Source organism: Hyaena hyaena, unplaced genomic scaffold (genome assembly GCF_003009895.1).
Source record: "Hyaena hyaena isolate Hyena2069 unplaced genomic scaffold, ASM300989v1 scaffold_292, whole genome shotgun sequence".
NCBI lineage: Eukaryota > Metazoa > Chordata > Mammalia > Carnivora > Hyaenidae > Hyaena > Hyaena hyaena.
In genome coordinates, this window is record NW_024080924.1 from 1,281,295 (window position 1) to 1,292,507 (window position 11,213).

Sequence of the window (11,213 nt, forward strand, 5' to 3'; positions counted from 1 at the left end):
GCATTACCCTCCGCTTTCGTGTCTGTCCTCCCTTCATCTTCTCATAAAGGAGCTTCTTGTTCTAGAATGGGGACAAAAGAAAACACAAATGCAGCAGTTATGATCAAACTTGGTGAACATCTATTTTAGAAGCAATAACTTGGTGTGTCCCCCTGGATATCTGCACACACATATTTTGGAAACAAAGTGAGATGAAAGGAATCTCGTGTCAGAAAGATAGACCACAAGAGAAAAACTGGTGGTTGTGTAGCTTTTAATAAAGTTCTCTGCAATGCCCTGAAGCAAACCAGTGTCACCAACAATCATATAAACAGGAAAACACGGCATTCTCAAACACAAGAGGCACTGGAAACTCAGCTCCTCACTTTGAACAGCCTTTGTCTAAAACAAACAGTGTTATCTCATTTTACTTTTGTATCCAACTCCCTTTTTATGAGCTGTACACATAAACTGTTCTCTAGAGGAGTGTCTGACTATTAATAACAATCCTCTATGTAAATAAATGAGACATCCTGACTTCTGCAACCTTTCCTCCTGTGGCTTAAGTCAGTGCCCCCAGTCAAGACAATCGGAAAACCATTTGGTCTATAACATTTTTAATGGAGTGAACCTTTTAAAAACTGCCAGAAAACTTCTTGGCAGAAGGAAAGCTGTGTTGGGGGAAGAAAAAAACGGGCTCTGTTACCACAGTTTGTATAAGTGTTTCCACATATTGCTGTATTTCAAACACATAGTGGATTTAAATGAGCTCTAGAATATCAGACACAAGTTCCACAGGTTTCCCTACTGAGGTTATAAAAGACAGAACACTTAATCTGAACACTTCATCTGATGGGAGAAGGTGCACTGGGAAGACTTAATCTGTGTTTGTTTTTGATTGTTTTCATCCAAAGGGAAATAATGTACAAAAGAGATGATTTCATCTTGCTTTAAATAAAATATACTGCCATTGTTTTTTGTTTTTTTGTTTTTTTTTAAGAGATGACAGAGTTCTGTTAAGGAACAAGTTTACACAACACTTGTATCCTCTGAACTGTTTGGATATAGAGATTTTTGTTTAATGGTAGATTTGGAAATGCAAAGGACAAATGCCAAGAATGAGCTTCATCATTTTCATGTTCATTAAAATCTACCCCACCCGCAACTGACAATGTGGTTCTCTTGCCCAACCTCAACTTCCCGGAGAGGCTGCGCCAGGGAGTGAAGGCTCTAGAGTAGCCAGTAGGCCGGTACTGGCCACGGCCTCGGTCTCCTGCTCACTCGGGGAGCTGGTCAATCTAATATTAGAAGGGAGAAAAGGCAGATGTGCAGATCACGGCCTTAAAGAATGAGCACATCACCGTGAGGCTCATTCTTGTCCTCCGGAGTTGCATTTCTGTGGATGCAACTCTTATTACACAGAGAACATCTGAGAGTTTGCGCCAAGACTGGGGAAGAGGGCTGGGGGCTGGGGTCCAGGACACAGGCTCTTCATGTGCACCCCCAGGCTTGGCTGCCTGTGTGGGCAGGAGCACAGGGGGATCAGAGCTGGAACCAGGGGCTGGGGCAACTGGTCAACCGTGGATGGCAGACTTCTACGGCACCACCCACAGGGTCAAGGCAGCAGTGATTCAGTTCATCTCCTTCAGAAGGTTGTGGGGCAGATTATACCAATAAGAGACTTCATTCGAAAAGAAATGCAAAAGGTCTAGCAAGTTTTCCTCTCAGAGACAGTCCCTGGGTTTCCCTAAGAGCCGGGGTTAGGATTAGCCGGATGATACTTTCCCATCCCTGCATGAACGTGGCTGGGGCATCCCTGACTAGCGCTGCTATTATTGTATGGATGTGAAGGCATGGGCTGCCAGGTACAGCGGGGGAAAAGAAGTATACAAAAAGGATGAGAAGAAAAGAGCCCCCTCTCCTGATATCCACTCCTTGTAGATGGGGTAGGGATTGGGGAGCGGTGAGCCTGTTTTCCATGTGAGTAGCAGGTTTGAGTTCACAAAAAGGGCTTTCCATTGTGCCATCAAGATTTTGGACAACTGCCCAGATCTCGGTTTCAAATTCCATTCCTAAATGGAACCAGGGAGACTTCTTGGAGGATGTCTGAATCCAGGGCCAGGGCAGGGAAAGTTTAAGGATCAATGAAGTTGGAACTTCTAATTGTGCCATAAAGTAAGAACGTGCTCAAGAAGTGATGAGCCGGCGTCAAAGGGAATGAGAAGCCAATGTGGAGACACCCACTGGCTGTATCTAGGACAGAGTAAACACCAAAGTAAATACCAACAGGAATCCACAAACCCATACTGATAGTAAATAAACAGATTTTTAAATAGATAAATGAATAAAGGGGGAGACTGTTGCTTAGCATAAAGTGCCAACCAGTAAATGCAGAATGAGTAATGGAGTTTAAAAATCACCATTTTACAAGTTCCATGGTTAATACTGATTCTGGTGAATATCATCGATGAAGACTAAAACTGTTGGTTGAAAGTTTAATGGGGACAGAATATTTATACAGTTGCAAAGTACCTCCCCACAGATTACTAACGTAAAAGGGGAAAAAATAGTAACTTTACACTTAGAAACCAGGCAGGAATCACTTAGAACAAGTCACCACCAGTTCGAGGACAGAGTGCCATCATGTGCCTCCTGATGTGAAGCACTAAGAGGAACATACCAGAAAGGCAGAATTCAAGCCTAATCATATGGAAACATGAGACAAACCCAAAGTGAAAAGCATTAACTCTTTGGCTGTGTTGAGGTCCTGAAACATAAGGCAAGGCAGAGAAAGTCCTTGCTTCTCATTTCTCTCATGGCGCCAGCTTTGGCCATGATCAGTGGGTTCCGTGGAAGGAAGAGACCCTAATCACCAGGGTGGGGCTGATGAAAAGATATGAAAAGCACTTGGAAAGGAGAAACATTTCCTTTTCGAGAGAACTTTTTCCTGAGTAGCAGTCAGCAGTCACTGTGTGAAGGAGGGGGTGACTGACACCCACAGTAGCCAGGCTTTGGGTATGGCCACTCCACACTGGGGGCACACACACTGTCCGAAAGACAGCCAGTCCTAGACGGGATGCAATGGGACCACAGAACAGGACACATGATGAGCCATGAGCCATGAAAAAATAAGAAATCTACCAGTTTTTAAAGAACTCCTGGAGTTAGAAGATCTACTTCAAATCTTAGCTCTGCTGATAAGCAGCTCTGTGGTGTTGGGCAGGCTACTCACACCCCCTAAGTCTGTATTTTCTCATCTGTAAAATGGGAATGATAGGGGCGCCTGGGTGGCTTAGTCGGTTAAGCGTCCGACTTTCGCTTAGGTCATGATCTCGCGGTTTGTGGGTTCGAGCCCCGCGTCGCGCTCTGTGCTGACTGCCAGCTCAGAGCCTGGAGCCTATTTCGGAGTCTGTGTCTCCCTCTCTCTCTGACCCTTCCCTGCTCACGCTGTCTCTCTCTCTCTCTCTTTCCTAGAAATAAATAAAAATATTTTAAAAAAAATAAATAAAATGGGAATGATTGAGATAATTCACATATTTAGCACAGTGTCAGGCACACAGTATGTGCTCAATAAATATTACTATTTACTACCACATAATAAAATACAATTACTATTATTCTTCATCTCCATTCCCATCACCCAACACAGGGCCTGAAAGGCATGTGATGTGCGTTTAACAAATGTCTCTTGATGCATTAACAAAGAGAAAGTAGTGCAGGAAACAAGACAGACACCGATATGTATAATATATGAATCATTGCTAAAGACCCAGCTGAGCTCTAGCCAACGTCAAGGACAGGAAAACATCATTAGCATATAAGGAATCATGGTCTTATGCGCAGTGCTCTTGTTTAAGGTAATTACTTTGTTAACTTAAAATCCAGTTGAGCTTAGGACAAGCTTGAGACCATCATTCCATCCCCCTGGGATAAGGGAAGACTACTCTACTCGATTCCCACTACCATGTGAAGATCAAGCAAATCATGTTTGCTGCCAGGTGGTACTGAGAAAATAAATGAGAGAAACTTAGGCTTAAATAAACATAATTACAGATGATAAAAGGTGTGTAAACACTGTTCCCGGTCATCGATCTGTAACAGTAATCTATCCAGGCTTTCAAGAAGAGGCAAGGAAAGTTGGCAGAAGAGAAGTTTCCATCTCTCCTGCTTCCTCACAAGGGCTCTCTGCCCTCACTCACACTTTTCCCAGTCTCACTCTTGCTTCCTTTTGCTCACTTCCAGCCTACCAGTTCTTTGGGGGACCTTCTCATCTGAGACTTGAGGGCTGCCTCCAACATCCTCGCTGGCAACTGCACAACTGGCTGTGTGAGTCCTCCATCTTGGATATTCCTTATCTGTCCTTATCTTCCCTCTGTGCCAGTAATTGTACCTCCTAGTGACCACAGCATAGCTAGAACATGAAGCTGGAGCACTACGTTGGGTTCGTTGTGTTTTCACACATTTCTTCTCAACTGCAAGGAGGTAAGCTCATTGAAACCCAGCACCGTGTCTTGAAGATAGATCAGGCACCTGGCACAGCATCTGGAACAAAGCAGGCTCAGCATCTTCCTCTTGTTCTTTGCTGAAACTGGTCCTTGCTTCTGTGGATTTGCCCATGTCCTGTGGGTTCCTTCCCAGGGCTCCTCTGTAATCTCCTGCTGTCTTTCCCTCCTACCTCCCTCTCTTCTTTATTCCTTTCTTTCAAAATTTCCATCAGAAGAAAAGTTCCTTCCATCCATTTCACATAAACCCGACATGGCTGTTCTTTCCTCCTCATACTATATTTATGCCGTATACCAGTTCTAATCAGCTCCCCATCTGCCTTCAAAATGTCTTACATTCTCATCATGTTGGTGAGGTTCATTCAAATGTATTATGTTCATGGCCTTCAAAACTGGAATGTTTCTTACATTTTTTAAAAATTTCCTTTAGTCTATTCTTTCTATCATCCTTCCATAGGCCCCAGAAATAACTTCCTTTATAGAAGACTATCATGATTTCAGTCTCCTATTCAAGAACTTGTAGATGTCTACTTTTGGAATTTGACATGTTTAAATTCTACTAGTAGGCTTGAGAATGGCTCCATGAACCAACTCTCTCTACCCAAACTGCTTGTGAAAAAGAAGAGAAATAGAATTATTGTATATTGGAGGGATACCTGGGTAGCTCAGTCAGTTAAGCATCTGACTTCAGCCCAGGTCAGGATCTTATGGTTTGAGCCCCACATCAGGCTCTGTGCTGACAGCTCAGAGCCTGGAGCTTGCTTTGGATTCTGTGTCTCCCTCTCTCTGCCCCTCCCCCACTCGTGTTTTCTCTCTCTCTCAAAAATAAACACTAAGAAATTTTTAAAAAAGAATTACTGCATATTGGAGAAAGCAAAAGTAAAATTGCTCTGTTGTTTTAATATGGGAAATGTATATATGGTGAGGGTAAAGGGAAGCAAGTCAATGCAATGCTAAAGCAAGATAATAGAAAAATGTAAGTGGTCATTACTAAGGAGAGGCATCGCTCTCTAAAATAGTGTAAAAGGAAGGGAGGGAGGTTACTCCTAAGACTATGATAGTCCCAGTCATGAAGGAAGCAAGGTCAGCTTCCAGCAATGAGCTGAGCAGGGACCAGTAGCTCTAGAAGGGCTTAGCTCATTCACTCACTCCACAGATATACAGACCACCAGCTTATCCATGAATTAACACGCTTTAGGATTTTAGGATTTTTCCACTTTTCTCAGCATTTGACTGCACAGGTCCAACCACAGGAATATAGCTCCCCCCCATTCAGCTATGATCTTATTTGACTCATTGTTCCAGCCTGTTGGGATCTTCTTGAATCCCGACTCTGTCCCTCAGTGCTCTCCCTTCCAACTTTGTGTCATCCTTTGAGAATCCGATAAGGACCTGTTCAGTATTTTTTATCCAAAATATTTCACTACAATTTCATTATTTAATATGTGGAATGGGGTAGTGCTAAATCACGCAGGACACCATGTGGAACCTCTCTCCCTATGGACACGGACACGTGCTCTTTAACAAGCTCCCTTCCGGAGATGTTCTCTTGCCTAGCTGTCTCTCTCCACCTCTTTCATAGGAGATCGTGAAAGGCCTCATCAAGTACTTTGCCGAAGTCCAAATGCACCACGTTCACTTCATTTCCCTCATCAAGCCAGCAAGGAAATGAGTAATGCTGGCAAGTAGATTGACAAAACTTGTTTTCAACAAACATATGCCAAACGGTGATGGTGTCTCCTTCCAAATGCTTACAATTTCCTTAATGGACAGTTATAGAGTCTAGCCTGGTACTGACATCAAGTTCCCTAGTACACATTTTGGGACTTTCCTTCTCTTTCCATAGAGCATATGTCTAAGGTTCCGGCATCATTCTCCCTTGGTCCTGCAGAGATCATCTCCCTCAGTCTAGAAATAACTGGCAAATTTTCTGTTTTTCTTTTTTTACAACAACAAGAAAACCCCATATACTTCCTATATGCACTTTGTGAAACCCTGGCAACTTACACAGGCTATGGAGGAGACCAGAGAAGCCTTTGGAAACTACAGCTGACGAGAAGGTTCCAGATCACTGACTCGGGACGGGTTGGTATATTGCATCCTAGACATGCATGTGGTTTGGTAATTAATTAAAGTTCCTCTCAACCGGAGATGGCTGAAAAATCAGCTTCTAAACAATTTTTCTTCTCTCACCCCACCCTTATTGCTCATCTCCGCCATCAGTACCAGAGTGTAAAATCTACTAGTCATTAAGATCGGACTTACCCACTTGCCCAAGCCTGGATAGTCATGTTCTGGATCAAAGAGGTGCTGGTGCAGCTGGAATTCTCGACTGAACTCTGCTGTGTCGGGGGTGTTTTCTAGACATCCATCATCTACTGCAAACAGCAAAAGGCTTGTGAGGAATGGCCAAGGTATCTGTTGTGATTCTAAGAGTTAAGTTATTAAAAACAACTAGACATCCACAGGTCAGAATATATCCACATCGGTCACTCTAAGTCACATTCCTGCTGGGATTTGCTCATCCTGAACTCTCACTCCTCTGCTCATCTATGGCAGAGACTTGCTGGCCCCTCACCAAACCCACTTTTCTTTCCCCATCGGCACCCAGCTGTTGCCCTGCTTGCAGTCGGGACGAGTCATATGCACGAGTCTGTGCCAGTAGAATGTGGGCAGAAGTGATGGATTCCACTTCCAGGACTGGCCCATAAAAGCCTCCTGAATGATCCTCTCTCCCTCCCACCACCTGCCCCTCTCTGTTGTTCTGCTTGCTACATGCTGCCGACCAGGGCAACGGTGGATGTCAAGTGTAAAGTTGAAAGATGGCAGTCTGGGCTGCTGAACCATCCACCCATGCCACACCCACCTCTGGCAGGACTTCACGTGAGTGAGAAAGAAACTTCTATTGTGTTACCACCATGATTTTCTATCTGTTATAGGAACAAATATTTCCTTAACTAGTATACTTCCATTCTGCATGTGTCACTGTGTTTTCTCGTGGGTGAGCCCTTTACAAACAATTTTGGCTCCTTGGAGAAAGCAAGCACATTCTATAAGAACGACGACGATCACCAGACAACACTGGTGTGTGTTGTAGTGGTGATGTAGTGAGTCTGGAGTCAGACAGACCAAGAGCTCAGGGTTCCCATCCTGGCTCAGAACTGACAGATGGTCTTACTTCCATGGATAGGTTACCTTTGTCTCTCTATGCCTCTCTGTTCATCTATGAGAGGGGCAGAATCTAGGACTTTCCTGACTGGGTAGCAGCGAGGAACAGAACTGATGACATGTAGAACACCTACTGCAGTTTCCTTCCCACCATCTTTAAATGACAATTTATACACTATGACTGCTCTCCGAAAGAAACCACGTCTCTCAACCAAACCCAAGAAAGGTTATTCCACTTGGCTGCTTTTACCTAAGCCCCATTATTATGAGACACGATGCTCTGAAAATGAGTCCTGTTTTCCTGTCTTTAGTGTGCTTTTAGACAACGGCTTAAAAGGGTGGAGGGGGGAGCAGAGGAGGGATTATGAATTTTGTGCAGGGCTAGGGGGAGGAAAGAGTCCTTTTGCAGCAAAGTCAATGCTAAAAGGGATCCAGTCTCGTGAGACTGCTCTGAATGAAGCCTTCCAGCAGCTTGAAGCATCTACTGTCTTAGCAGCAGGAAGCTCTCAGGTAGAAGTCATTAGCATTTGAACAAATCCCTAATGTGGCTCCCTACTTTGTACTCAACTATTTATCTAACTTCTTCATCTGTAGCAATTAACATGTAGGAAAGGGATAGCCAGTCAAAAGAGTTCAGGTAGTCTGCATATGGAAGCTTTACAACCTTTTCATAATTGTTTCTCAAGTACTTATGAGTGGGCCCAGACTGAGATCTAGAGATAAAGTCCTGCTCTGGGAACAGTGGTACCTCGAGGCCTTAGAATGCGCCCTGGGATTCAAATCCTAGCCCTGGGGATGGCCTCTCTAAATTCTGCTGCTCTGTCCCAGGTAGGTGGGCCATGATTCGGAGGAGAGCATGGCCTGGAAGGGTCATGCCAAGGTGTTGTGTTTTTTTTAATGTTTATTTATCTTTTGAGAGAGAAAGAGGGAGATAGAGTGCAAGCAGCGGAGGGGTGGACAGAGGGGGAGACACAGAATCCAAAGCAGGCTCCAGGCTCTGAGCTGTCAGCACAGAGCCCGGTGCAGGGCTTGAACCTACAAACTGTGAGATCATGACCTCAGCCAAAGTCAGAGGCTTAACCAACTGAGCCACCCAGGGGCCCCATAAATATTTAAATTTGTCTCTGCATTTGTGTGCCTTTGTTGCCTGTGTGTTTGTCTGTCTGTTTTCTTCTCCAGGGCTACCTCAAGAAACAAGCCAAAGTACACATGGTAGAGAGTCCCAAATACCACTACGAGTAGAAAAATAAAATAACCAAGGTCTCAACAAGAGAGACCAAGAGATACCATTCAAAGAACACTTTCTGAATGGATAGGCCCTGGACAGTCTAAGAGCCTTCTTTGGTACAGCAGTGCTCACAGGTGCAGAGAGCATAACAAGTTTTAAAACTAACAAGAGATAGAAAGCTAACCAAAATGACAGAACGAAAGAGCTGTCCTCCAAAGAAATTCCAGGAAGAAATGACAGCTAAAGAACTGCTCAAAACAGATATAAGCAACATAACTGAACAAGAATTTAGAAGAATAATCATAAAATTAATTGCTGGGCTTGAAAAAAGCATGGAGGACATCAGAGAACCTATGGCTACAAACACAATGGAGCTTAAAAATAGGTATGATGAATTTCAAAATGCGATAAATGAGATACATAATAAACTGGAGGTATCCAATGCACGGATTGAAGAGGCAGAAAGGAGAATAAGTGATTTAGAAGACACCATTATAGAAAAAGAAGAAACTGAGGAAAAAAGAGACAAACTGATCCAGGAACATGAAAGAAGATTTCGAGAGCTCAGTGATACAATCAAACGGAACAATATCCACATCATAGGAATCCCAGAAGAGGAAGAGAGAAGGAAAGGTGCTGAAGGAGTCCTGGAACAAATTATAGCGGGGAACTTCCCCAACCTGGGGAAGGAAGTAGACGTTGAAATTCAAGAGGCACACAGAACTCCCACGTAATTTGAACTGATCTTCTGCACAACATATCATAGTGAAAATGGCAAAATATAATGACAAAGAGAGAATTTTGAAAGCAGGTAGGGAGAAAAAGGCCCTAACATACAAAGGGAAACCTATCAGAGTGGTGACAGACCTATCTACTGAAACTTGGCAGGCCAGAAAGAAATGGCAGAAGACCTTCAATGTGATGAACAGAAAAAATATGCAGCCACGAATCCTCTATCCAGCAAGCCTGTCATTCAGAATAGAAGGAGAGATAAAAGTCTTTCCAAATAACCAAAAATTGAAAGAATTTGTCACCACTAAACCAGCTCTACAAGAAATCCTGAGGGGGACTCTCTGAGAGAAATGTTGCAAGGAACGCAAGATGCTAGAGAGACACCACAAGCATGAATCCCACAAATGACACAATGACTCTAAACTCATATATTTCAATAATAACACTGAATGTAAATGGACTAAATGCCCCAATCAAAAGACACAGGGTAGCAGAATAGATAAGAAAACAAAATCCATCTATTTGCTGTCTACAAGCAACTCATTTTAGACAGGAGGACACCCTCAGATTGAAAGTAAGGGGATAGAGAAATATCTATAATGCTACAGGAAATCAAAAAAAAGCTGAAGTAGCTATACTTATATCAAACAAAATGGACTTTAAAGTAAAAACAGTAACAAGGGATGAAGAAGGGCATTATAAAATAATTACAGGGTCTATCCATCAGGAAGAGCTAACAATTATAAATGTCTATGCACCAAATATGGAAGCACCTAAATACATAAAACAATCACAAACAGAAACAGTCTTATCGATAAGAACGTACTAATAGCAGGGGACTTTAATACTCCACTTACAGCAATGGACAGATCAACAAGACAGAAAATCAGTAAAGACACAATGGACTTAAATGACAAATTGGACCAGATGGATCTGACAGATGTATTTAGAACTCTACATCCTGAGGCTATGGAATTCACATTCTCCTCAAGTGTGCATGGCACATTCTCCAAGATAGATCACATACTGGGACATAAAGCAGCCCTTAATAAATATAAAAGAATTGAGATCATACCATACACACTTTCAGATCACAATGCTATGAAACTCGAAATCAATCACAGGAAGAAGTCTGGAAAACCCCCCAAAACATGGAGGCTAAAGAACACCATACTAAAGAATGAATGGGCCAATCAGGCAATTAGAGAAGAAATTAAAAAATATATGGAAACAAATGAAAATTAGAATACAATAATCCAAACCCTATGGGATGCGGTGAAAGCAGTTGTAAGAGGAAAGTACATTGCACTCCAGGCCTATTTCAAGAAATTAGAAAAAGCGCAAGTGCAAAATCTAACAGCGCACCTAAAGCAACTAGAGGAACAGCAACAAGAGCACCCCAAACAGTAGAAGAAGAGAAATAATAAAAATTAAGGCAGAAAGCAGTGAACTGGAAGGTGGCAAGGAAAGTGTTGCCCAAGAACGCAGCAGAGAAAATCAGCAAAACCAAAGGCTGTTCTTTGCAAAGGTTAAAACGGCCAACTTTGTCCTCAGACCCCTCCAGGCCACACGGGAGAGCCTGGCCAGAGAGCCCTGATGCCTCT

At 43.1% G+C, this 11,213-nt stretch overlaps 1 protein-coding gene across 2 annotated transcripts in view; it reads right to left on the bottom strand.

Moving 5' to 3' along the window:
• LOC120241880 (neuroendocrine protein 7B2) overlaps positions 1 to 11,213 on the bottom strand; it is a 61,047-nt gene that overhangs the window by 4,221 nt on the left and 45,613 nt on the right. The window contains exons 4-5 of one of the 2 annotated variants that reach the window (XM_039247262.1): positions 6,747 to 6,856; positions 8 to 61 (exon numbers count right to left, since the gene is read on the bottom strand). In XM_039247262.1, the coding sequence (XP_039103193.1) occupies positions 8 to 61; positions 6,747 to 6,856 (164 nt within the window). Of the gene's footprint in view, positions 1 to 7; positions 62 to 6,746; positions 6,860 to 11,213 lie in introns of both variants that reach the window. The other variant, XM_039247261.1, reaches the window with a different exon arrangement.